Consider the following 27,977-nt stretch of genomic DNA (forward strand, 5'->3'; position numbering starts at 1 on the left):
GGACGGAGAACACATGAGCGCTGGTTTGTTCTCTCAGACGCGTCTTTCTTTCTCCCTCTGCACACATTTACACAGACAGTCCAACAGACAGTCCATGTTTCTCTCTATTCAGCCTCGAGCTATAGGTCCATCCACGCCATGACCTCATCATATACAATAGCTCACATTGTGCTGCATGAAGTGTGCGTGTGTGATGGGAGCGGTACATCTGTATGTATCTGTGTATGTCTGCATTAATTGACTCATGTTTGTTTACCTCTTTGTTGCTCTTAAGTGCTTTAGTGGGGTTGATGAGATTTGAATGAGGTCTGCTGGTCTGTATACATACAGTCTGGTGTATGGACACACACACACACACACACACACACAGAGGCCTTTTTGCAACTCACATTTGTAGCGATTATTTTCAGTATTGATTTATCCGTTTGGTTATAAACTAAATGTTTTGGCATCGTCATAAGCATGTTGACGTTAGCATTTAGCTCAAAACACCGCTGTGCCTAAATACAGACGGAGACTCCACTGAGAGCTCACCACGGCCCCCCTTCAGGAGACTAGCGGCAGGTCTATTAACTCCAATGGGAGAAGTGAGTGTGAACACAGATTATGACCGATTCTTTCACTCCAAATTCACCAAATCTTATCTCTACTAGCTTTCTAATGTTGGTAATGCAGAATATGGCTTTAGCTATGTCAATATCTAACGTTAGCAAAAGAAAATACAAATACATTATGCAAAGCTAACCCAATCTGCTTTCATCCATCAACACGAACACGCGATGTCCTCACACGCGTAGGAGACAGGAAGTGCATGTCATTTCAAACCGCTTGTCATGCATCCTCTTCAGAGTATTTTAACAACCTCACAGGGCTGCTAGCATGTTGCTTAATAAATAATCTAAGCAATTGATTATCAAAAGAGTTTAAGATACATTTTTTGTTGCCGGGTTAACTGTGTCAGCTCTCTCTGATGCCGTCTCCATTCATTATAGAAGCCAGTGAAGTGAAGATTATTGTGGCCTTGTGGTGTTTAGTGACCGTCCACCATGACGTCTAATACTTTGAACTGTGGTGGGGTCTGTCTGGACTGTGTGTGTGTGCGTGTGTGTGTGTGTGCAGCTGTGTGAAATCCTTCACTAATCCAAGCATGTCTGATGTTGCTCATTTAGTGCGTCTGATCCCGACCAGAGGATGTGTGTGGGTGTGTGTTTGAAGCCGTTTATGCCTTACTGTGTGTGTGTTAATGGTCATCCTCTGCGTCTATTTGTAGCCCTCACATGTGCGTTGAGCTAATGTCTGACCCACTAGCCTGTATTTTAGCTAATCCCCCCCCCCTCCATCTGTCTGACCCCTCTCAGGTATGGACCTGTCAGCCAATCAGGACGAGGAGGGCGACCAGGAAGTGTTCCAGGTGGAGATCTGTCGCGAAAACCGCAAGTGTGCGTTCCGCACCGCCGCTGGCAAATACTGGACCCTGACTGCTAACGGCGGCCTGCAGTGCACCGCTTCCACCAAGTACGCATCACACACACACACACACACCACCGCCATGTTGCACATCTGAAACTTTACAACTCAACACACCTGCTCCAATCTGTCCGCTCACTAACCTCTCAGCGCCAGTGATTGTGTGTTAGAACCTGATACTGGTCCGTCACAGTCTGTAGTCCCCTCCCCAGTAATGTGAGCTGTGCCATGACATGGGAGGTGTGTGTGTGTGTGTGTGTGTGTGTATGATGATGATGGTGTGTGTGTGTGTGTGTGTGGTAGGGGGTGGATGACGTGTGTGGGAGGTGAAGAGTGAGTGAACTCATCTCATGGCGGTAGGCATGTTGTGGGAGACTAAGTGCATTTGTGAGCAGCATCAACCCGTAGAGGCCATTTTCTTTTATGTGCAGCGGGTCTGCTCGGCCAGAGTGCTGGCAGTTAACCCCTGACCTCTGACCCCTTCACCCTGTGCTCCCTGTGAGGCCCCGGACAGATTCAGACGTGGAAGCTTTAGACTTTTATGACGTCCTTAAGCACTAAGTAGAGCACTTGGCTCCATTTTTGTTGTGTTTTAAAAAGGGTTAGTGTTTTTATAGATGGAAGCGTCATATTTACAGCCGTGAGGAACATACAGTATACAGAGGTGATGCAGAGCACACCAAATACCTCATCCAGTGTGAGATTAGTCAGAGGGCCATGTGTCCCGAGTTAACCCTCCACGTTTTTTAAAGATAAAACTGAGCAGAGCGCTCTGCAGGAAGTCTAACAAGCTCCTCCACAACATTCTTGACATTTGACTCTCCTCACAGATTAGACCACAAACGTCTTCTCTCTCACGTTGTTCTCTTTCAGAGCCTTGAGGGAACATTTTGTACGGTGTTTTAAGGCTTCTCTCATAAAAGATACAGGCCGTATGTGGCAGCTACCTGAGAAAATAACACCGTGCTCTGTGCCAAGTGAAAGGATTAACAAGCTACTTGATTCAACTTAACCAAGAACAACAAGAGGAGCTTATCCCTCTACCTTGAGCCGACCGATCCAATTACCCCGCAGTTACTTAAGTTCTGGATTAAACAGCTGGGTGTAGTTTTCTCAGCAGGTTACACACCAGACGCTCACGCAAGTGTGCTACTGGATATCTACCTGCCGTGTCCATTTAATTATCCTCCTCATCCCCCGTGCCTGTACTTTCTCTCTGCAGGTCAGCTAACTGCTACTTTGACATTGAGTGGCGTGGGAAGAGGCTGACCCTCCGGGCCGCCAACGGGAAATACGTCGCCGCCAAGAAAAACGGCCAGCTAGCGGCAACCATCGACTCTGCCGGTCGGTGAGATTTGTTGTTTCAGCCGCTCAGACAATGATTGACTAACTGATTTACCTTTCAGTGATGGGGGGGGGGGGGGGGGGTTCAGTACAGCGCAGGAGTTAAATCACGGCTGTATGTTGGGAACTGATTCTGTTCAACTGTTTACTCTTTGGGGCTTTAGATTTGTTGCAGTCTTTTGCTTCCCTCTTTTGCCATGTTGATGCGGAGTTATTTAATTGGAAGCATCATCACTCCTGAGTGTGCAGAGTCAGCGAGATTGAACGTGTTATTAATTAGTGATCTTTAGAAGACTTATATTTAATGGACAGAAAGCGAATGTACGTACTACTCAAACTATTCCTTTAACAACACCAGCTCATGCAGATGTTACGGACAGCTAATGTGAAGACCGTGCACCGTTTTGCCATGAGAGCAATTGCTTGCATTGCTGCGAGACTCGGGCGTCGTGTCGGCGATAAGAGGAGAAGACGACGTGGTGGATCAAAACTGAAGCTTTCACTTTGTGCTGCAGTTTCTGACGAGGGAGCCGTTTGCTAGCACAGCTCTTTTTAGGGCACTTTTGAAGCCAAGTTGCTTTATATACAGTTTTAATGAGATGTAGGAAAACACTCTGCTCTCAGCTCAAAACATTGAGTGCGTGTTGTGCAGATTTTGGTAGTTTCATTATTAGGGCCAAAGCGTTGTATTTAAGTCACTAAGCATAGAGTGAAACAAACTGTTGAAGTTGTTGCGTCTTCACAGTAGTTTTTTACGCATGTTGTGCCCTTTCATCCGTCTCCAGGCGAGTCCGAGGAGTTTCTCATGAAGCTGATTAACCGCCCGATCATCGTGCTGCGCGGGGACCACGGCTTCATCGGCTGCAGGAAGGTGACGGGGACGCTGGACTCCAACCGCTCCTCCTACGACTACTTCACCCTGGAGTTCAGAGACGGAGCGTACAGCCTGCAAGGTCAGTTCAGGCGCTCTACCTACCGGCGTCTTGCTGATGGACATGTTGGCTCCACTGTGGGACGTAAACCTGCACATGTGCAGCGGCATTACAGAGCCAGCAGAGAGGGACCTCCTGCAGGCATACAAGGGATTAAATCATTATGGATTCATGTTTGGGCCTAAAAGAGGGATTTGATTTGGATAATTTCCTCGCCTTCACATTACGCAATTCAAACAAAGCAATTTTAAGCCGCATCTTTTGTTTGCTCCTGCATTTTTTCACACCCTTCCCCCACATGATGCCCCCTACCCCCCCAACATCTCCACACTAATTTCCCTTTTTTCTGTCTCAAATCCCTCTGCTCTCCTCCCGCAGACTCCACGGGTAAATACTGGATGATCGGTAACGAGCAGTCGGTGGTGAGCAGCAGCGACGCGCCCGTCGACTTCCTGTTCGAGTTCTGCGACTACAACAAGCTGGCGATCCGCCACGCCGCCGACAGCAAGTACCTCCGCGGGGACCACGCCGGCGTGCTGAAGGCCAACGCCGACGACCTGGAGACCGCCACGCTCTGGGAGTACTGAGGGGGAGGTGATGAGTAAAGTGTGGCGACGCAGCACGACCCGTCCATACATCCCCCTCCCCCCTCCTCATATTATATCCTTATGACTTTATATGTTGATGAACTGCACAGAGAGAACAGGACGGATAGAAGGAGACCCTCCTTTCCGTCCGTCTATCCCTCCATCTTTTTCCCAGCTCTGTCGACCTTTATCTGTTGCCATAGTTAGCGTGGGGCTGTGCACTTTTTTCTGCTCCGATCTGGTTGGCTGCTCGACCTGTCACTCACTCTCTCCCTCCTCGCCTTAGGATCGGGCCGTCTCCCTCTCCCAGAGCAGAGCCACGTTTTAAGAGCCCCCCCCCCCCCCCCCCCCCCCGTCTCTATTGTCTGTGTGAGCAGTACACGGTGGCAGTGTTTATGCTATCTGACCTGGTCTGCTAGATCTGCTTCTACCTGATCTAATCTTCCAAAAACAGATCCACCACCGGATAAAAATCTGCTTCAGCTGCTTCCTGTTAGCTGGACGCACCACACGGAGACGGTGGGTCTGTCTTTGGCGCGTTTGCATCGCGTAGACCAGGCGGAGTATGTTTGTGTTCATAAGCTGTGTGATGACTCTGTGATATAACTGGATCTGACGATGATAAAGAATATAGAAAATTATGTAACTTACGGGTTTAACCCCCCCACCCCGATTCATCTCACCTGTAACATACTCTGATGTAACCCTGTCTCCTGTGTTGTTCTCTAGCTGTGTTCTCATTGGACCAAACAGGAAGTAGGAAGTTAAAACACGTAACCCCCCCCCCTCCACGCGCTAAACCTATTGTCCCGAGAACAGTTTAAAGAAATTTAAAATAGAACCGGTGCGGTCACATACTGTATGTTTACTGCACTCACTCGTCATACTGGAAGAGAACAGCCCTCCCTGAAACACAGTCCGAGGCACAGACGTTATCATGGGTATTTATAGACCCTTTTTGAATCCTTCAACCAAACCTAGACCTCAGCCTTTATCTAGACCAAACCTTTTAATACTGGATTAACAAACCGTCATCTCACACTCACGCACACAGACACAGAACTGAGAAAACTGGAACCTGGTGCTACTAACTCATGACATGTTAAATGTTACGGTCGAGCATCTCGCACCGTCTGGACTAACGGACGGTGATTTTCGGCTGCGTCTCTGCACACGAAGGGCTGAAAGAGTTCCCTCAATAACCTTAATCTGCTGCTTCTTTAGTTGTACCTTCTGTTTACGTATCACGATGAGATGTGACCAAATAGTTTTTGCTTTTGTTGGATTTTTTTTTTTTTTTTTTTTGCGTTCCCGACTCGTCCTTTAATTAAGGTAGGACGAGTTTAACTTTACTTTTTAAAAAGGCACAGAAGCAGACTTTGACTTAGTTGTATTATTTAAAGCTGAGATATCTGCTATGCAGTCGTGTAGCACAAAGCACCCTTTGGTTCCCTTCAGCCTCCACAGCACACAGCAGCAGTGCTTTATGTCTACTTTTACAACACGGCAAACATTACCTTGGCACTTGGCCCTAAACTATTGGGCTCTTCCACCCACCACCATCATCACCATCATCATCATCAAGCGTTCCTCTGTTGTGAAACCTAAGTATGGTCGTAGCCCCGTGGAATGATCCATGATTGTAGCCAGCTCCTCAACACGTTCTCCCTCTGAAGGTCCGATGACGGCTTGAGAATGAAAGGAGCCGTTGTTCCTCTGAGGAGGCTGAGACGAGCGGGTGTGGAAGAGTAAACATGTGGTAGTGACTGTGCCTTACTCTCCAGTTTTTGGGCAGTAGGAAAATGAAAGATTAAAAAAAAAAAGAATCCACATCTTTGCTTTGTATAACTGGAACTTCTTTTTGTATTATTGTTTTGTATCATTTTTTTGATATTGTGGATTAACCTCTCTTGTGCCATTGGTTCACCTGAAATCCAACGACCAATAAAACTGGGATTAGGAACGCTGCTCGTCTTTTGTTTCTTGTTCTCTTTGCTTGATGACCGATTGTTTCCCTTTATTAAACTACAAAGTAGCCATTTTGTTGGCTGAAATGAGAACTGTCACTAGCAGATATTATTAGCTGTAGCTAATTAAGATAACGTTAGTTAGTTACGAGTTAAAATCTCTCGTTCCTGTTCTAAAAGGAGAACTCTTTAAAGAGCTCTTAAGTATGTGCTTGATGGATACGTACACATTATATGGCACTAAAAGATTGAAGCTAAAGCTACATGTCCCAAACCAAAAGTTGGCATCCTCACGATAGTTGATTATCGTTGTAGATAAGTAAAGACGCAGCATTGATCTAGTATTAGTGTAGAACTAGTTGCTGTTCTAGTAATACGCAGTAAGGTACGATTAAGAACCGTTATTCTAACAATCCTGTTTAGTCACTTAGCTTAATGTTTCACACTTGGACAGCAGGAGGTGAGATTTGTGTTGTATCATATTTCACAATAGTATATTAGCCGGACATGCTAATGTTTGCCGCTCGCATTAGAGCCGAAAACACACTTTAACTCATTCCTCACACTTTGATTGTACACCCACTAAACTGGTCATAGTTCAGCCTTCTGGTCATAGTTCAGCCTTCTCTTGCCCTGCACATTCTATCATTTAATCCTGGTGCTCCACACTTGGTCTCCTGCCAGTTTCTGACCACAGCGGCTCCATGTGCTGTCACACACACACACACACGGAAACGCACACATTTTTCCTGTCTCCTGAATAGACCCTTTGTGTTGAAACATTTATTCTACTGCAGTGAAAGGGCAACCCCCCCCCCCCCCCCAAAGATTCTCTCTCACGCACGCACGCACGCATACATTCAGGGCGGTAATGTAATGATGGAGCCTCTAGAGCAGGTCTCTAATCCAACTCCCACCACCCGTCAGGCTTGCAGATCCCAGAGGAACACCCAACATGGCAAAACAAACACACACCCCCTCCACAGGATCTCCTCCCCTCTGCTGCCTCATGTGTGTCTCTCTCGCTCTCTCTGCTTTAACCATCATCCCTCCAGCCTCTCTCTCCCTCTGCGTTCTCCTCCCTAATCCCCCCCCCCCCCCCCCCCCCTCCTCCTCTTCTGAACAACTTCTGCTAAAAAGATGAGTCACTCAAAATATAACCCAGATCCCAGAAATGGGTGCAGTGGTTTGTGGGTAAAGTGTGAGGCTGCTGGGCTGCTTGGCCCGTTTTCAGAACAAATGAACGAGGGACGGGGGGGGGTTAAGGGAGGGAAGCTGTGTGCGAAATGGCCGCCGTCTCCTCTCCCACCCGTATCCAAGTCCGCCTACACCTCAACCGTTACCATGGAAACACCAGCTGCAAGAAGCCGTCTGAATCAAAGAGGCGAGCGAGTGTGTGTGCCGTCGTCAGGGCCAGAAATGTCAAAAACATTCATTACATCCAAAATGTGGGCTGATGGAGGCCGAGTGAGGCTTGTGTGGTTTGAGTGGGTGGGGGTGTGCAGAGCTTATGGGGGGGTTAGCATGAGGAGCCTAGGGAGCAGGAGGAGGGGGAGGGGGGGGGGGCGTCTGCCTTTGATCAGAAAAGACCTCATCACAAGGCCAAACTACTGCTGAACTACTCACAATCCTGGTTCCTCTGATAGTCCTCCCATCTACTTGACTGCAGAGGGTGTGTGTGTGTGTGTGTGTGTGTGTCTCTTCTATCTTTCATCTCACCGCCTTTCTACCGGCTCCCCCCACTCTAATCAGATCTACGTCCACCAGTGTTTTCCCTCACGTGGCCGGCCAGTGAGTCAGTGGGTCAGTGGGTCGGTCAGTAATCTCTTCAGAGGACGTGAAGGAGCAACGCGGGTCTGTCAGGTTGACCCAGTATGACAGATCAGCCATCAGAGACTTTCACATCCTCAGTGTATGTTGTGTCAGCTCTAGGTGTAGACGTGTCTACGTCTTTAATTAATAACAATGCATCAGTGCTGTTGGGCTGTATTTAGGGAAAGCGGTGCTTTGAGCTGAAAGCTAACGTAAGCATGCTAACATGCTAACCATGTGCCAATGTGTGTGACCAGGTTCAGGCAAATGATTAGCAATTTGGTGGTGATCCAGATGTTAGATTTCCAACGCGAGATGTGATGATTGTGAAGCTAAGGGTAATAAAGACTTCATTTCAAAACCTTTAGCTTTGTTTTGTCTTTCATGTAACCAGACAGTTCTATTCAGTGTTCGTGGGGAGGAGTGTAGCATATCAAACTATATGAAAATAGAAAAATCAATCACGTAGACAATGTGAGAGCATGTTAGTAGACCGTAGTGAAACAGCCTACATGTGAGCAGCTGTACTGAGCAGCGCAGCTGCATAAACAAATCATTAGAAATATACACACTCATTAAAGATACACACAAACAATAACGAACACAAACAGTGCCGGTGGAGGTGGAGCAGCAAAAGAATTGTCTGGGGAGCAAATGCTGCCAGACACCAGCGGTCCTTGTGGACGAGGCAGCAGAGGGCTTTGATATGCATGTACACACACACACACACACACACACACACACACACACACACAATGTGTGACTCCTCTTGGGGGTGTGAAGGTTGTCTCGGTCACTGCAGATGATGCAAAAATATGTGTGTGTGTGTGTACATTGGTACTGTTACAGTCATACTAGCTCTCACAGAAACAGCAGAGAGGTAGGTGTGTGTGTGTGTGTGTGTGTGTGTGTGTGTGTGTGTTTGTCCCTCTCAGGTTCCCCAGGAGATATGCCGGTCATGTCTGGTTCATATTTTCATCTCTACAGACAGAACTGCAGTTCAAATCTGTCTCATAAAAAACCCATTCTAGGCATCAGCTACACCAGCTATTCAGTGAAAGGGCTAAACATGTATTTCCAGTGGTTTCAATAGAGAACGGTGTTATTTTACACTATTCATATCTCGACGAGGCAGTTTAAGGTCAAGGCTGATAAGGCCCGCTTCATACACAATCACAACTAAAGGTGCTTTACTTAGTGCATGAAAGATATGCAGCTGAGTAACAGAGATAAAACAAAAGACCAACAGCAGAAAGACAACATAAGTTAGGAGTGGGCGATATAGACACAATCCCTTTGTTGGTATAAATCAATTTAAATCGTAAAATCAATATATATTGTTGACATTTTTAAAAATATATATATGTATTATCAATACATCTGTGAACATGTAAACGAAACTGAAACCTAATTCAATCAGCCATCGCCACGATGTTTACAAAAGCACCGCTAGACTCCACTAAATCTTACACACTGTCCCTTTAAGAGCCTAAAAGTGATGTGCATCTCCAGCGAGGGAGCTACAGGTCTCTAGCTATAATCTACCTCCATCTAACTGTACGTTCATTTTCATTTGTTTGAGCGACAGCATTGCCAGAAACCTCCTTCATTGAGCCGTTATCACGTCAGTTAAGCCAGTCCTCTGTTCTTTCAATTAAATGAGTCATTAGCAGATAATACTCTATAATACTATCCGACTGTAATCCATGACCCACACAGGGCCATGGGGGGGGGGGGGTTCTTCAAGGACTAGAGAAGAATAAAACAGCGCTGGCTTATTGAGAAAGGCGTTATTGTTTTCAGGGCTCCAGGCTCATTAAGGCGCGTCCTCCTCATGTCGCCGGAGAGCGGCAGTGACAGTGAGGGTGAAGGGTCACAGTCTTATAGAGGGTGATTATAGTCGGCTGAGCAGCCAGCGTGTTTACGACGGTCATGGGAATCACACACACAATGGGCCCTTTAAACCAAAGAGAGTTGTCCTTTAAAGCTTGGTTTGGTGTTCATCTTTAAGTCATTGTGAGTAATTGTCCTTGTGTGGGATTTCTCCACAGTCTGATGACGGTAGGGCATCGGTCAAAGTCAACTGTTGAGGTCTGGTCTGTCCCAGACGATCTCTAAGTACAGTGTGCGTTTGAGTTGGTACCAATCCAGCTGACTGGTACGATCCTACCACAGAGCAGGTAGTTCATCCAGCTGTGTCTGAGGGATCGTAGATCCGGGTCTCTGGAAGTGAAGCCGGGAGGCTCGCCATCAACGGGACTCGTTGGATCTTCTTCACTGGATCTCCTCACTCAATTAAACACCTGAAATGTATTTACAAACAGGCTTACAGTCTCTACTTGTTTCTCTAATGGTGTACAACTGAATGCAAATACTCAACATACTTAAATACATTTGTTTTTCTCTGGGTTCAAATTCCAAATTCTCAAATGATATAATAATTGTTTTGTTCTAACACAATATACTGAGCATATTGTCACAATACAAATATCAGGCATGAAAATAGACTTCAGCTGAGCCAATATCTGAGTAAGCAATAAACACTTACACAATGAATCTATAAACCTTAATCTAAAGCAAAATTGTATTTTTGTAGAAACACGTGACCTTTTTCCTCAATTAAGTAAACACAATCATTTTTGACAAATACTCTAACAGCAGTAACAGTAAAACTACTTAGTTCACTATTTCTGGTAACCTATCACGAGCATCATGAGTAACGTTAGCGAAGTGCTCAACATTAGCATGTTTTGTCCTTTAGTGACATGGTGAATATTACCATGAAACTTATACTTTAAACATGAAACACATTTACATTTAGGAGCTTGATATTTACAAACCGCTAGAACTAATCTTTACATGTAACTTAAATAACTTCATCGCTAACACACAACATAACTAGCTTAGCACAGTAGCAGTGAGAAGCTAACGTTAGCTTACCGAGGAGATGAAATGTAATTATTCTGGTGTCTCCTGGCTGCTGCTGTGAAACGGTTTCATTTTCATCTGATAACAACTTTAATAACCATTTTAAATTAGTTACTTTTCTTACTGTTTCTCAACTTTTGTGAAGCTCAATGTTGTCACGTGGAGCCACTACTTCCGGCTCAAGATGGCGACCCGCACTCCCGACCACGCGGACTCCCTCTTGCGCTCCTAAACTGCACTGCAAAACATCCGGTTGGTTTTAATAAAGTGGGAATAAATGAAACAAAATATACTTCATATACTAAGTTATCACACCTGTAGTGTATCACAACAGAAATACAAGCATTTAGTTAAAACTTAGGTTAATAGTTAAATTGTTTATAACTGTATTTATTTATATTTAACCTGTTCTTCTTATATAAAGTCTGATGTGGTTATATCTGTCTGGGCTTGCATGGACCAGGCGGTGAGGGTATGAAAGACACATTTGTGTTGCACTCTGGGAAGTGTTGGGTCCAGTGCTTGCGGAGGACTAAATAAAGCTCAAGACATCACAGCCTTTGACCATCCTTTTCCTTTGAGCCATACGAGCAGCGTGGCTGAAGATGCTGGTCCATCTGTCACTACACCCCTTTGATCCAGACTGAGATATGTCAACGACAACCGGGCGGATTGGCATGAAGATGGTTCATTCATGTTCCCTCCACAGGAGGAACTGTCTGGAACAATCTGCCTGAGGATCTGAAAGCTGCTGGAAGTGTTAAAATAATTAAAACGTAAACTTAAAACCTACTTATTCAGCGAGGTCTGAACCTTTTTTTTTTTAACATTAGAGATATCTTAGTATTTTATTTATCTATACGTTTACTTTATTTTAGACACTTATTTCATTGTATTTAATGTGAAAAAAGTATTCTATTCTATTTCATTATTTTATTTATCACTTATTCTATTGTATTTAAGTTGTATAAGTTTATTCTATTTGATCAACCTAGATTTTATTTCATGCTGTTTTACTCCCATTACTGTTAATATAGCTTCTAATTACAGCTTTTAATTCTATTTCATTACATCTTCAGCATTTCATTGTCTCGTGCGCATTGGTCTCAAATTGTCAAACTGCTGAATTGCTTTTGTGTCTTCTGTTGTTTTCACAGTCAGTCACCTGTGAAGCTGTTTGAGCTGCACCGACCAGTATGAAAGGTGCTATACAACAAAGGGTTGAATGATGGATGTTAGTATTGTGACTGTCAGCAGACATTAAAGCACTCTTGTTAAATCTGTTCCTCGCAAATACCAAAAGAATATCTTCTGGTGTCATAGGAGTCTGGAGGAATAAGCATCTATTTTCTATCTTCAGAGGCCATTAACTGTTTTTATTTCCACATCTTCCAGTCATGTAGCTTCAGCTGTGCATGGGTTTAGAATTGATTTTAGAATACAGACGTTCACAGTAATAAACTGCTATGGACTCTATGGAAGAGCCAACATGTCCTTGTGTGTCTTTGTTGAATACAACACACATCATTTCATCCATGACGGCTTGGCTGGTGTTAGAAGATGCTGAATATGATTAAAGTCTAATTCTGGCTCTCATACAAACACAGTCTGTCTCTCACCGCCCATGACTAAAACCATTAGGACCCCTGGGCTATAACGGGGGTTTGCTGTGCTACTTTCATAGTCTGCATGCAGAAACGAGAGGCTGCAAGAGTGTGTGTGTGTGTGTGTAGTAAAATGATTCGTCACACTCACAGCACACTTGGCTGAACAAAGAAGTCCACTCTCTAGGTAACATTACAAAGCCCGGATGTTGCAACGCCACGATTGGTGGAAAGCATACGCTCTGTCATGTGATTGGTGCATAGCCCGGGGGCTCAGTTATCATGAGTCAGCCCCTTTTTCTGCATGAGACAAGGGAGGAGGGGGAGAGAGAGAGAGCAAAAGAGAGAGAGAGAAAGAGAGAGAGAGAGAAACCTGTAATGGAGGCAAAGTTTAAACATGTATGAACCGAAAACTCAGAGCAATGTGAACATGAAACTTTATTAAAAAATGGTGTGGTCTCACACCTGTTACATAAAAGATACAGAAGGGAATGCTAACTTTTTCTTCTTTCAATTATGTACTCAAAAATATCAGTATAAACTGCAAATAAATTGCCTCAAGATTCTAGACCGCTCGTGAGTTCAACCCAGATGTTACAAACAGAAGAAGATGAACGAAGGAACATGTAACGCGGGGATCCTGTTTGTTATTGAAGCTCAGCGAGAGAAGGCAAAGTGTCCTCACGAGTGTGTGTCGTTTCCACAGATAAACTTTAGCATTTCAGTGCGTTTCATCAGCTCGACGCAGAAGAAAGCGGCGAGCGGTGTGTCCCGAAAAATCTGCACGAGCACACGAGCTGTGAGAAGTGATGGGAGTAGAAAACGGTGACGCACACTGAAAGAGATACAAAATAACATCAGATCTCCAAAAAGATAACCAGCACTGAAATGAAAAGTAGAACTGCAGCGAGCGAGGTTTGTGATTCTGAGGACGAGCCGATCCCGCCGGGGGGGGGGGTGGGGGGGGGGGGGGGAGGTGAACCCGGTCGCCACAGAGTTAGAAGCGTCTGTAGTAGCGGTGCGCAGGTCCGTAGTGCATGGGCAGGTCCATCATGTCCATGTTGTGGTGATGAGGGTTGACGGGAGGGTGGAGATGGTTGTTGTTGTTGTTATTGTTCAGGGGGGGCAGGTGTTGTAAGGGGGGCACGTAGGGGGCCGGGGGCAGCCGGGGTATCATCACCTGGTGGTACATCCCGGCCTGGGGCAGAGCCGGTGGGTAGCGGGCACGCGGAGGCACGAACAGGGGAGCTTGCACCGCCTGCAGGTGAGGAGGAGGAGGAGGAGGAGGAGGGGGGGCCGCCGGGTTCGGGTTCGGCGGGTTTTCGTGTAGAGGACCCACACAGGGCCGCTTGGCTTCGGTGATGGGCTCCGGAGGAGGACCGACCCGCTTCCCTGAATTATCTGGAGAGAAGGAACAAAGGTGAGTCGTCGATGAAATAATAAAGCACCAGAGAAGCTGAACAGAGGGACTCTCGGTACGGACCTGCAGACTTCTTATTCAGCTCTGCCTCTCCTTCCTTCTGGATATCCTGAATGATTCGCTCGTCGTCTTGCTGTAGAAACAAACACACACACAAGTTTTATCAAAGTCAAATTAACTCTTGTGGTAACCAGATAATGAACTTGCAATGTGACACCTTAAAATGAAACCTCTAGTCTTTAACCACTAGCTATGCCTGTACCTTGTATGCATAAGTATAAATCAGCTTTAGTAGCGCTCGTTTAGCTGCAGTCAGAGAGGTCAGAGCTGCTGTGGAGGGCGGGACTAAGTGATGATAAAGGTGAACTGTGTATATTTGTTTGGTCAGAACTTCCTTCACTTATTCTTGATGAGGACAACCTTAGATTAGATAATGATGAGGCAGCAGTGGACCCCTTTCTCCAGCCCTCCATTGGCCCTCTGGTTACCAGTGTTTATCCATTTTTTTTGGCAAAGCCGTGGAGACTAGCAGTTGGCCGGCTCTGGTGCCTCTCTAGAGCCGCTGGAGCAGCTCCAGCTCATTAACTGCTCGGGGACTAATCGTTCAGGTTGCCAGTCATACTGTGGCCTGGTCACTGTGGGCCCCCACAGAGTCAGCTGCTCGGGGTTAAAGTGCAGCGAGAGTTAGCGAACATGTTTGCGAGTGTAACCGAACAGCTGGTGTCGTAACAGTGGCTTCCCGCTACAGTTTACCAGGACAGACGAAAGAACAAAAGGCTCAAGTTCTTCAGAACAAAGCGGTTACCGTGGGGTCCGTCCAGAGGGAGCACTTGCGGCAGTGTCGGCAGGGAGCTCCAGGAGAGCGTGCGTGCTGGCAGAAGTGGTTGTAGCCCGTGATGGGCTCTCTGCAGAGGTAGCACATGAAGCTGCCGCAACGGCACGACATCCGGTTGCAGCCCTCGGACTTCACCAGACCCGTCCCGCACTTCACGCACTTCCTCACCCGAGCTGCCGTCATGCGCTCCTCACTGCACCGTGAGGACGGACAGACGGGAGAAACAAATAGACAAACAGAGCAGTGAGAGACAGGAGAAGTCAAATTCAACAAGGAGAAAAGAAATAAAGTCAAAGAGAGACATGACAGCGCTGCAAAAACGCTCATCTGACTCTGTGCAGATATAGTTTAATGAACTTTCTTCTTTGTGGTTGTTAATGTTGACGTGAAATGAGAAATTTTGTCTGAAAAACTAAACGCCATCTTGATTCTTTTCGTTACGTCCTGTTAAAATCATCAGGTCAGCGCTGCTCAGACCGGCTCCACTGATCTCTCTACCGGGCCACTTCCTGCCTCTTTCAGCACCAGGAAGTAAGAAGCTCTGTGTACCGCTCAAAACAGGAAGTACTGCCTGTGGACCCGCTGGGCCACAGGAAGCAGCTGGCCTCTCCACTTCCTGGAGTGTTGTCCGGGAAAACTGAACTGTTTACCCAGCATCCTCTCCGAGGGAGGAGTAGAGGGGAGAGACATGAACAGGGCCTGAGGCAGAATTGCTAACGTGAGCTCATGGGTCGAAAACACCGTGGATAATTTAAAGTAATGCCGTTTAGTTTTACGATGTTTAAATGTATTGTGTCCTGTGTAAGCTTCATAAAAACCCATCAAAGTACACGCGTCTAAGTCGGCCGAGTGGTGGAGTGTTGATAAAGGGAGTTTGTTTCCATCAGACCACTTACAAGAGCACCCTCATGCGGATCTCGTCCCTCTCCAGGACCTGCTCACACGTCTTCCCCACGTGCTGCTTCCACTGGACGTGGCACTTTCTACAACTCTCCTGAAGAAGAAGACGAGAAAGGAATCAGACAAATGTCGCGTTTAGGGATTACGTAGAGGGACAGAAAGCAAAACAGTGAATTTCATTAGAATCTCCCTGTAACATTTATTCACTTGTATGTTTTAGTTTTTTCTGACACTCAAAAAAACCATCAAATACCGAGCGATTAACCCACATTTCCACATCCACCCTCCTGTCTGACACTATTCCAGTAAGTGCTGAATAAGAGGAGCCTCCACACTCTGCTCTATATGCTGCTGGTGCTGCCACTGCAGGATTTAGACAGACACAGCTACTAGGTGTGGCTCTCCCTGCAAATGTGAGTGTGTGTGCAGCAAGAGTGTGATTTGATCGCTGCTGACTGCTTGGTTGCCTAGAAACAGCAACTCCATCCTCCAACCTCCTTCGTCGTGTCAGCCCAAGGCGCGCGCACACGCACGCACACACACACGCACACACACACACACACGCACACGCACACGCACACACACACTTTAGCTAGGGGATGCCTCCCGTGCTTAACCCCTGGCTAAGTGGTGTCACCATAAATATTTGAACCGCTCATCTAATATTGAATAGCGTGGCATATGACAGCTGATGCATCCATTTCTCCACGGAAACCTCCAGTCTGACCCTTAACCTGCATCGGTCATAAACGCACCTCTTCAGTCCTGTGACCTCTTTGCACATCCTTTAATCCCTTCATGTGTGTTATTTTGTCATTTCAGCTTCACTGAGACAGCTCTGTGTGTGTGTGTGTGTGTGTGTGTGTGTGTGTGTGTGCAAGGTCAGCCAGAGGGTGGGGAACTGAGTTGGAAAAGCCAGATTTTCATTGGCATTTGCAGCGGTTTGGATGCAAACACTAAAAGACGTTTGTGGAAAAAGACCAGGACCTTTATAGCCAGAACGTGGCAGCTTCAAGCAGAGGAAGAGCCCTTTAACAAAACACGAGACGGATGATGAGTAGACCAACTGTGGTCACATTTTTGTGGAGCTTGATTTATAAAAGGGAGTGCCCAAGCAGAGACGTTCATGAAGCGCAGTCGTGAAGCATGGGAACAAGCGTGACCACGATCAAGCATAGTGAGAAAACGCTCTCTCTGGTCTCTGATACCAGTCCAGCGTGGGTCTTTAGAGGCCGGGCAGGACGGGGTAATGTGCCGAAGGGCGCAGCACCGGACTCAAGTGTCGGGGGAAAAAGCCGGATCACACAAAGACCGGGAGGCAGAGAGTGAGACGGGGAGGAGGACGGAAAGCAGAGCGGTGAAAGATCACCCCCTGGTGGAAACCTAGAGACCAGGAAGAGGGACGGCATGAGACAGAGCGACAGAGTGAGAGAGAGAGAGAGAGTGTGTGTGTGTGTGTGTCTGGGACCTGTTTGACAAACTGTTGCAAAGCAGGAACACACCTGAGTTCTTATAGCGCGGCTAAAAATACAGCCGGTGACATCGCAGTCAACCCTTGCACAGGGTGTGTCTCCACACACCCTGTGGCTGATTTGAATACAAGTGAGTGTGGCTGAAGTGTGACGAAGGTTGTAGACGCACACAGACACACACACACACACACACACGCACAAACACACACCTTCATGATGTACAGATGGCAGCAACATGAGCAACTTGAATCTGGGAAATAGTGTGTTTAGCTGTTTTAATGGAGTCTCTGCATCCATTCATTCACTCCAGCCATCCTGTTCCAACTCCCCCTCCCCCCCCCTCGATGCACTGCACTCCTCTCTCTCGGGTCCTACCCTCCTTCCCTCCTTCCTCCCCTCCCACCCAGCAACACTTTCCTCCAGCTTCATTCATACTTTGCCTCTCCTCCTCTGGATCTTTCTCTATTTCCCCTCCCACGGTGCGGGCTGCAGCAGCCCTTATAAGGCAGTGCAAGCAGCTTGCTTCTGATTGGGGGGGGCTGCGTCGAGGGTGCGGTGGGGTGGCTTTTACTGCAATCATCAAATCTGAGTGCAGATTTGAGAACGCAGCTACTCGCAGACACACAGAGAGACAACACACCGATTCGGCTCTTCTCGTTTGCACTGCGACAGGCCTTCCAGCGGCCTTCCATTTCACATTCCTCCACTTTCACGAAGTAATCACTCGCAGGCCGGGAGCAAGTCTGTCCAAATGTCCTCATGAAGCACATGTGGGAAACGTTAGGAGGGGAGCCAGGGGAGAGGAGACGAGAAGGGAGGAGAATCTGGGTCAAACTTGACCTGGGCCACATTTGAAACGGAGGAAGTGTGTCCAACCAGTGAGGAACCAGTGTGAGGGGAGTGGAGAGTGCAGCCAGCCAATGAGGTGGCGGGGTGGGAGAAAGGCGGGTGGGCTCAACGGACGTGTGTCAGTTACATAATGAAGCCCCTCCCTGCTCGGAGACTGTACAACAAGCGTCTTCTTAAACCGTTCAAAACAAATAAATATTAAAAAACAGAGATGCAGTAAAGCTAGTCGATGTAAATCTGATATTCTTGTGTGGGGGGGGGGGGGGGGGGGGGGCAGACTCTCCTCGCAACCACAGCAGCTACAGATTCACATCCTGATTCCTACACAAACTAAAGAGGAAGCACGTTGTGTTAACTTTCTGTAGCACTTGACTTACTTAACAAAAAGCCGTTTCCTTCATAACTCAGGAGTGTCCGTGTCAGACCGCTGAGTACGATTCTGAAAACATATTCTAACAGCCGGTCCAAATCCGCAGCTGTTGCCGTCTATACACCGCAGAAGAAAAATATGCAGAACAAGGATCAGCCCAAAAGATATCTGGAGCACGTCCAACTTTCTTGTATCTTTGTGTGTGTGTGTGTGTGTGTGTGTGTGTGTGTGTGTGTGTAATGGGATGCAGCTGTGCTGGCACACTGCAGGGCAGCCACTATGAACCTCTGGCTCCACCTACAGGTTAAAGGAGGGAGCAGCAGGAGAGAGGATCAACATCCTTATCCGTGTCTGTACGATTATCAGGGCTGTCCTCAAACAAAGAAACTCTTAGTCAACCAACACTCATACAAGTTTGTTGACTAAGAGATCGGTTGATTTAATCGAGTTCCTCCACAAAGAATCACACAAGAAACAAATTGACTAAAGAAATCGACTGCAGCCCTGATGAGTATATTTAAGGTTCGGCTCAGGCCCCGTTTCTCATAATCTAGGTGTTCATAGAGATCGTGCTGTTTTAGGACATAGATGACTTCTGTGTTGCCAGAGGAACTAGAGGAGCTTGTGCAAAGTCAGCAGATGTGAAATAACACTTTATAGTCTGACCAGAGACAGAAGATCTCTGTGTGTGCTACCGGAGCGTTATGTAAACGCATCATTAAAACACCAACAAGCTTAAAGGGAGACACATTAAAGTGTGTTCTTGGAGAGTACTCGAGGCTACGCTAGCCGCAACTAGCATAACACAATCGAACCTCTGTCTGTCAGTGGAACAAGAATGCTTGTAATGTAAAAAGATGATATCTCTGGTTTTATGTTAATAAACACAGGAAATGGAAACCCTTTGTCCTAATATCGATACTTGTAATCCCAATATCTCACACATTTACTATGCTGGAGGTGTTGATCTCTTTCTCCCTCATTCTGGCAATGTAGTGATAGTGTGTGTTCCTGAGTCTACATATGTGTGTGTGTGTTGACTCAGAGTCTGTTGTGGTGTAGCAGGAGCGAGTGTGAGACACAAGAACAGAAACAAAAAGAGACAAAAGAAGCACCGAGAGAAAGAGGGGAGGGTGGTGTGGTGTGGGTGAGAATAAGAATGTGTTTGCGCGTCTCTTTGCCAAATAATGGAGAAATGTCAGACTGGAATCCACGTTACAGCGTTGGCAGACACAAAGCAGAGCCGCCCACCCTGCATTCCTCAGACAGAGGGAGGAGGCCCGGACATAAACACAGAGGGTGACGACCTCGCCAGACGGAACCGTTTCATCGTCGGCAGAGAAGCGCTCATCAATCTTCTTGATCTGGACGGACGTGATCTCCGTCTCGTGTCCGGGTCCAGATAATTTATGCCGAGGTGGCCGCTGCACACTGAGCTTTCCGGTTTCACCGTCACGATGGACTGAATTATTCATGAGGTTGAATTCAAATCCAGGTTCAAGCTCCCTTTTGTACAGTATAATTTCATCCGGACATATAGGACGCATGTATTGTGCGTTAACCTACATATTCCTTTACAGTTACGGTCTGTAGAGGAGGAGCAGCAACACAACAGCCCGGCCTCCCCAACAACCTCAAAGTGTTTAATAAACTAAATAAATACAGAGTGGGACTGACCTTGCGGCACCGCGGGTTGGGACAGCTGAATAGAGACCTGTCTTTGTCCAACAGCGCTGGGAAATTGCAAAACGGGCACCTGAGAAGGACAAAGAGGAAGGAGGGTTCAGGAGTGAAATGTATGAGACAGCTGTAAGAGAGACGCAAAGAAAACAGATAAACAAGTCCCACTGGGAGCAGACAAACCGACATTATTTCAGGTCTTTTATGAGATCACCTTCAGGCCACCAAATAACATGCGTCCTTGCGGACTAGATTGAAAGTTCAAAATACATTAAAAACAAAGTATTAATATGATTCTAATCAAAATACAGCGACTGTGTGAACCAAACCTCACCACGTGGAGACAGGAAGATTTATAAATGAAGCTGAACAAGCAGTTGGAATATTAATGTACAAGTGAGACTAAGTCCTAAAGGGTTAGGGCTGCAACTAACTATTTACATTATCGGTTAATCTGCTGATTGTTTGTTGGAAAATATAAAAAATGCCCATCACACTTCCCCAGAGCCCGTGACAAGGACGTAACAAAGAAGCAGCACATCTTCACATCCATCACTCACTGGGGGAACTTTGACCGTTTTGCTCCTAAATTGACTTTTTAATTGATTATCAAAATTGCTAATCGATTGATCCACATGTAGACAGTTCAGTTACAAGACAAACGTAATACACACACACACACTTACCGCACTAGTTCATCAGCACAGGTGGCGGCGACGGCCTCCTCCGCCTGCCTCTCGTAGTATTTACACAGTATGTTCTCTGGGAGGACTTTCTCCAGCTCACACACCGGGTAGGAGCACGGGCAGCCGCCCTCCATGCAGCTCAACTCCGACTGCAACGCGCACAAAGTTATTAGAAATGCAGCCGTCAGCCAACACACAACACAAAGATGAGAAACACCATTCATTATAATGCAATCCAGTCTGACAGTGTTATAAAGATGAACCAGCACCAGAGGATGTATTATAAAGCCGTTGTATTGCATTGGATCATATATAATGTTTATTGTGTGTGTGTGTGTGTGTGTGTGTGTCCGTACATTTCCAGAGCCAAACACCGCCTCCTGAGCGTATCGGACCAGGCACTCTTGACAGAACAGGTGTCCGTCTGAACACTGCGTCATCTTCTCAAACGCAAACTCCCCGAAGCAGCAGCCGCACTCGATCAGCTGGCCGTCCTGCACACAGAGTTACACACAGAGACACTTTATGAGGCGCTGAGCTTTTCAGGGATCTTCTTTTGAGAGTTAACAGATTGATTTCATTCACGGATTATCAAATACAGAAAGTTAAATCCAAGATACAAGTCAGCATAAGTTTAGAGTGGTCCTAAAATGAACCTAGAAAGCAACTAGTCTACAATATGTTCTACACTTAAACGGATTTTCAGGGACTTTAAGAAAACCTCTGACTTTCAGCTGTTTGCCTTTGAGGGAAATACTCGAGGATCTATTTTAAAACTGCACAGTCAAGTGTAGCCGGAATGACAACAATGTAGCCGTCTTAAACATACATTCAGCAGCAACCATGTGACCAACACTATCCTGAACAAGCTCACCAAAAGCCTATGAAAGTACGGCCTTTGGTCTTTATACCACAACATTGGTTTGTATTGCATCGTGATAGGACACTTCTTTTTGCAAATTCAATTGAGAAACCTTTTTCTTTTTGTTTTACCCAAAACAATGATACATTACGAGCCGCCCTGAAGGTTACATCCGTTTAGCTGAGGTGTGTGTGTGTGTGTGCTTCCTACCTTCTTGTACTCGTCCTCATTGACCTGCAGAGCCAGGAGGAAGTCCTCGTGCTGAGGAGAGAGCGAGAGAGAGAGAGAGAGCGAGAGCAGAGTTCAGTAAACGGGGAGATGTGACAGGAAGAGCTCCTAGAAAAGAGTGTGTTACAACTGAAAGCAGCTAAGTCTCGATAAGAGGCGAGGCCTGTGATATTTAGCTCTTTGTACAAGCAGCAAGATTCAGTTTATATTCCCCATCATTTAGAAATCGTTACAATGTGAATCCAATATTCCCTTTGGTAAAATTATTGATGAAAAGAAATATGCCGAAAGCAAAATACCCTTAACTTAATGTTCTATAGCATAAAAAACAGAAGGTATGACTGTATATGCACAATAATATAAAGACAAAAATATGAAGTTGGATAAAGTCTGTAGGCATGAATACTGGGTGACAGGTGTGTGTGTGTGTGTGTGTGTGTGTGTGTACCTCTGCCCATTCCTTGTCCTTCTGCTGATAGAATGAAAGCTCCTTCTGCACAGAAGCTTCCAGACTGCTGTACGTCCGGCAGTAGCGACGGTCGTTCTCCAAGAAGTACATCCTCTTCTCAAACTTCACTGATCCTGTGGGACAAAGGGAACCCAGTGAGTGAGACACCCACAGCAAAAAACATCAGGACACCAAGACAGATGTTATTAGAACACTGATGGAACCTCGGAGATTTCCGTCCTCCCATGATGCACCTGCAGACCCCGTGGCCGAGCTCCGTTACTGAAGCTCTTGCGAATGAATGAAAAGCTGCCCGAGGTATTCACATGCGGTGTGCAAAAGTGGAGAAAAAAAAAAAGAGGTTTGCTCACCGTGCTCAAAATGGAAGCAGATGTAGCAGCGCTCAGCAGAGGTTCTGCTCCGTCGTCTCTTTCCTGAGGGGTCGCCTGAATCTTTCCACTTCTTCAGCGCTGAACATAAGGCCTGCGAGTCAGAGAGACACTTAAAGACGCGTTCGTAAAAGTAGAGAAAGGGTAGAATCGTGACTGCGTTCCTCGGTGCGCTACGGGATGACGGGTACCTTGCGTGTGATTGCATAGTGTCCCTTCAGAGCATTGAGGGCCCATTTGATGTCCTGACAACTGAGCATCCGGAAATCTGCCATGAGCAGATCAGCGGCCTGCATCACAGCCTCGGGTCCCACCGTGCCCAGTTTGGTATAGTCAAACAGGTCCTCGGTCACCTGAAACGACCCGCGACAGACGCATGAACACACTGAGATACCGGATTCATGGAGCGCTCAACAAAGCGACAAAAGAAAAAATACATTTAGTGGTGGCAAGAGACTAAAGGTCTGTTTCTGCTTTTTTGTGTGAACAAGTCAGAGAGTCTGAGGTGAGATTCTTTCCTGCTCTATGCTTTAATATATGTGTGCGTGTGTGTGCGTGTGTGTGTGCTACTTTGCGTAGGAAAAGAACAATGGATAAATGAATGGCTCCTCCTTTCCATGTGAAACACTCGCATAGTGCAGATATTTCTTCAGTATATTCACTCTCGTCCCGACACCAAGAAAAGCTCTGGTGTGAAACTGATTTAAGCTTGATTGACGTAATAATGAGGAACGATCTATCCTTCCTTGTTTTTCCAATTCGTCCGGTTTGCAAGCACACTGTGCACGACTCGTATTATACTGGTGAGGATGTTAAACGCTCACTTACATCGACCCACATCACTACAGCCTACCTTAGAATGACTCAAGTTGGGTGCTTAAAAATCTCTTGTGGCATTAACAGACGGAACACACACCTCTGTCTCGGTGTCCCCACACTCCAGTAGGATGCTGGTGGGAGCTGCTGTGGCTGCTGCAGTACCTCCCCTTGGATACTCGGGGTTCTCCAACAGCAGGTTACAGATACTGGAAACAGCAGAGAGGGGAGCTGCGTGTGAACAAAGCTTACACCGACATACACACAGTTACAGGTGGGATGGTGCTTCAATACCCGTCCACCAACACAGAACTGTGCCCTGTTGCATATGCGGCAATGAAGTGAACACCTAAATAATTGTTCTGAGGAAAAAAAAAAACCAACACTAATATATACAGTATATATAAAATATTATAGTTTGATTGATCAGTCAAAATGCCTCCAATAGAAAGAAGAAGAAGTGGGAGAAGAAAGGCAGATGCTTCTTACACATTCAAGTCTTTCACATTATTCTTTTGGATCAGTTCTGCTACATAGGCTTCGTGGACATCTGGGAAGAGTTCCAACTGCAGAGGAGACACCAAGAGTCGGGACAGGCGGAACGTAGTTGGGACAGAGGAGGTGAGAGACACAGTTACACCACAATTCAAATTTAACTTGACAGTAACCGACTGATGAGCTCAAGAGACAGACAGCAGACAATGCAGAGCACGGCGATGCACGGACCACTTGTGATACTCACAACACCAGTGATGAGGGCTCTGACGTGGGGCTGCTGCTCCGCTCTCCCTTGTGGCGCAGAGGGGCCGGGCCTCGCGTCCTCTATTCGGGGAATATCCTCTGGTGCAGGAGGGACCGCGACCAGACCAGGGGCGGGATTGACTCTTTCTGGGTTTGGAGCTGGAGCCGGAAATCGACGAGCCTCTCCGCTGTTGTGGGGGACTGAAGCTGTGGGAGCGTGAGGGACGAGAAGGTTAACGTTCATCCTGACGTGGAGGCTGCGGGCCGGTGGGACCCCGCCAGAGGTCCCGGCCTGTGGCGGAGGATTGGGAACAGCTTCCCCCGGCGCTTGGCTCCCCAGGATGATCCGGTGACCTGCCTCCGGAGGTCCGAGTCTCTCCGGGGCCGCAGCTATTAGCACTGCGGGGGGGCCCACCTGTATCACCTGAGCATGCTGCAGGGCCTGCAGGGCCGGGGCCTGGGCCAGGAGCTGTGGTTGAATCTGAATGAGATTGCCCTGCATTAGATGGAACGACACGGGCTGCAGGAGGTTCTGGGGCCTGAGCTGCAGCTGGGGTTGGGGTTGGGTTATGAGAGCAGAGGCTAGGATGCTCTGCTGCTGGGGAAGAACGACTAGCTTCACCTCCTTCAACGGGGCGAGGCGGGGCTGCGGGACGCCGGTCCCGCCGGTCTGGAGCTGTGTCGATGTACCGGGCTGAGACGGCGTCCGTGTGCGAGACTGGGACTGTGCAGAGGAAGTGCTGGCCTGAGGATTGTCTTGTGACTGAGTACTTGTACCGGCCTCTTCTTGAGTCTGGGTAGAAGAACTGGACGCAGTCGCACAAGAAGAGTGTGTGGCACTTTTAGAGGTGCTCGCCGTCGCGACTTCTGAAGGGCCGGCTTGTGGCTGCGCGGGCCCAGATGTGCTGGGCTGAGGCTGACTGAGTACAGGTATAGGTGCTCTGGATGTGTTGGCATTTGTGGAGGTAGATGGGGTTTGGATGGAAACTGCATGGAGTTCCACTTTTATATGCGCTGACGTACCGGCCTGTTGCTGAGAGTTTGTGTGAAGTTTTGGCTGAGACAGTGTGTGCGATGACGAGCCGGGTTGTTGCTGCTGTGCGTGTCCTGAAGTGCCGGACTGCTCCGGTGTCTGTGTCTGTGTCCGTATGGCTGTCACTAATGCGGAGGAGTTGGCCTTGGCATCTCTGGAGGTAGAGGGGGCAGAACCGGGGTCCCCTGTGGGAACCCTAGAAGTTGCGCTACTGTGACCCACAACTTGAATTAGGTTGTGCGAGGCCCCGCTCCATTTTGCTGCTGGGCGAATCACGTGTCTGCGTGCAGGAGTCAGCGGCTGCAGGAAAACACAGGAGACGCAAGTTGAAAGATGAATGAACAAAGTAAAATGCACTCTACAATCTAAGAGCAGGGTTCATCAGTCACCTCCAATATGCTGATGTCGTCATCATCTGCATCGTCCGGGACTAAAACAGGGCTGCCAGGTATCAGAGTCACAGGCTCCTCGTCCGAATCATCGGAAATGGTGATGAGCTCCCTCTTACGGGAACGGGAGCCTACACGGACGCAATGTCAAGTAAATATTACAAATGTGTATCATGTGTGTGGCTATTTGTGTCTGTGTGGCAAAGTGTGTTTAAGAGAAGGGAAATAAAATTGAACAGCAGCAAAAATTCTTCAATCAAAGCTATTTCATAAATTCTTCCAATAGAAAGTGTGATGCGACCGGCCGCTGGAGCCTTTGCCACGCTGAGATGGGGATGAAATCCTCTAGTTTTAATAATAAGTACAAACAAAAAGCAAGCGTGTTTTCGCATAATCTGGTTCCTTGCTGTCAAAAGTTACAATATATGAATGTAGGCATTACAGCTCAATACCAATACAGGATGTTTGAGAGTAAAAAAAATGTTGGCCTTTATCAATTCTCTTTACACAACCCAAAATATAAATACATATATTCATAAGGCTCCCTTAAATCAGTATTTTTTTTGTGTGCAAGAATCACAACCCAGAAATGTGCTGAGCAGGACATTTTACAGTTGAAAAATAAACTTGTCGCTACTCTCTAGTGGACAAACTATAGAATAGTGACTCTCTTACTAAACATATCTTTGTCTTTTCTCATCACTAATCAGCTGCAGATACTGACATGTCTGCAGTGAACTAATATCGGACTAGAGGCCTTCATGGTTCTTCTTACCATGCTTTGATAGAAAGTTTTGATTTTTCCTTCATACTGTACTCAACCTGATGTACTGATATGTTCTGTTCATTAACAGTCAACGTGGGAAAAGCAGTATTATACTGTAGTTTTTACAGTCGGGTTGCATCTCCCATTGACTAGAATTTTAATTTTGGACTTCTTTGAAGCCGAAGCGTGAACAGATCTGTCATTTTGGAATGAATGTAACATTATCATGATACATTCGTCGTGATGTCTGCGATGTAAAACTAAAAAGGGACATTGATGCCATGCTTTTTGTTAAACTTATTATAAACCAGGGCCAAAATGACAAGGAGAGTGTGCCAGCCTCATGCAGAAGCTACAGTGGCCGCACAGAGCAAGATGCCATGTCACACAAACTGGTACTAGGATATGATGCTGTGGACATTGACTCATACAAGTGTGTCTTACCTTGGCTGCGGTGGACGTTGAAGCTTGCCAGGTGAATGACATCATCATCACTGCCTCCATCTGCCATTGTGAAACTAAGCTTACCCTGAATCAGCCCATACACAGAGTCACTGCTCAATCGATACCATCTACACAAACACACACACAGACAGAGTTAAAGTTCTGGTAATCCCCTTGAATCCCAACAGATGATTACACTTCAAAACATGTGACTTGTCATAACATTTACCAAACACGAGAAAGGTTGGACTCCACCCTGTTACCGTAAATCATCTTATCACGCAGCGCTAATAAATAACTTATGTGCGACTATCCAATGGCCTGCTCACCTGGCATGTTAACAGAAGAGAACTAAACAATGAGGAAGCTTAACATAAAACATAAATCTAAAGCATGAGGACCAGGGTAAAGGGGTTATGATCACCATCTAGATACATTAGCTATCTTGTATGTGTTAGCCAACCCAATAGGAATGTGTAGAAATATCCACTCCGTCATCTTCACTTGCTAACCCAGCCCTACCCTAGTTAGATCTGATCAAAGTTGGCATGAAATCTTCAATGTTTTTAAAACAGCACCCGCGAACACTGCGAGGAGCTGTCAAATGTTGCAATGACATTTTACCCATCATCTTAACATCACTCGTGACACTGTAACGTTAGCTTAACAGCCGAGCTACTGTTGTTAAAAACAAACATGTCAGAACAGCAGTGGATCATTTCCGCGAGGACACACAGAACAAACTGCTCTCCGCTAAGCTAATGTTAATTAGCGTGGCTCGCTAGCTAGCTAGTAGGTTAAGTAGTTAGCTCACTTCTGCCGTGATTTCTGTCCATAACATTGCTTCAAACAACCCGCGTACAGTCTAATATCCAGGCATGACTAACACACATGCAGACATGTACATTACCGCAGCTTCGTGTTGGACAGCCAATACAAAACGTCTTCTTTGAGGGGACTGACAAACCGTGAATATCGAAACAAACTGCCAAAACAAGAACAGCAGCG

The 27,977-nt window shown here is 46.7% G+C and overlaps 2 protein-coding genes across 3 annotated transcripts in view; one reads left to right on the forward strand and one right to left on the reverse strand.

Moving 5' to 3' along the window:
- fscn1a (fascin actin-bundling protein 1a) overlaps positions 1-4,604 on the forward strand; it is a 13,158-nt gene extending 8,554 nt beyond the window's left edge. Inside the window, exons 2-5 of the mRNA XM_076080076.1 lie at positions 1,359-1,515; positions 2,690-2,811; positions 3,597-3,764; positions 4,122-4,604. Coding sequence (XP_075936191.1) covers positions 1,359-1,515; positions 2,690-2,811; positions 3,597-3,764; positions 4,122-4,330 — 656 coding nt within the window. The 3' untranslated portion in view covers positions 4,331-4,604. The remainder of the gene's footprint in view (positions 1-1,358; positions 1,516-2,689; positions 2,812-3,596; positions 3,765-4,121) is intronic.
- Positions 4,605-13,061: 8,457 nt separating this feature from the next.
- On the reverse strand, positions 13,062-27,969 carry rnf216 (ring finger protein 216). Of its 2 annotated transcripts, none has more exons than XM_076084909.1 (17): positions 27,880-27,969; positions 26,970-27,097; positions 25,760-25,890; positions 24,339-25,670; positions 24,086-24,162; positions 23,697-23,805; positions 22,972-23,133; positions 22,763-22,874; positions 22,392-22,525; positions 21,926-21,976; positions 21,210-21,347; positions 20,854-21,002; positions 20,165-20,243; positions 15,793-15,890; positions 14,867-15,089; positions 14,125-14,194; positions 13,062-14,042 (listed from the first exon to the last, which is right to left on the reverse strand). In XM_076084909.1, exons 2-17 carry the CDS (start codon positions 27,034-27,036, stop codon positions 13,639-13,641), a joined length of 3,336 nt encoding a protein of 1,111 aa, XP_075941024.1. In that variant the 5' UTR covers positions 27,037-27,097; positions 27,880-27,969; the 3' UTR covers positions 13,062-13,638. The 2 variants fall into 2 exon arrangements, with proteins under 2 accessions (XP_075941024.1, XP_075941025.1); XM_076084910.1 differs by having other exon boundaries at positions 27,784-27,896.
- Between the last annotated feature and the right edge of the window lie 8 nt (positions 27,970-27,977).

This window comes from Anarhichas minor, unplaced genomic scaffold (assembly GCF_050575085.1).
Source record: "Anarhichas minor isolate MPS153535 unplaced genomic scaffold, ASM5057508v1 ptg000007l, whole genome shotgun sequence".
Lineage (NCBI taxonomy): Eukaryota > Metazoa > Chordata > Actinopteri > Perciformes > Anarhichadidae > Anarhichas > Anarhichas minor.

Coding starts and splice junctions, on each gene's coding strand:
- rnf216 (XM_076084909.1), bottom strand. CDS start 27,036: ATGGCAGATGGAGGCAGTGATGATGATGTCATTCACCTGGCAAGCTTC. Junction 15,090..15,792: donor ATCCGCATGAGGGTGCTCTT/GTAAGTGGTCTG, acceptor CTCACGGTGCAG/TGAGGAGCGCATGACGGCAG. Junction 14,043..14,124: donor GCTGAATAAGAAGTCTGCAG/GTCCGTACCGAG, acceptor CCTTCTCTCCAG/ATAATTCAGGGAAGCGGGTC.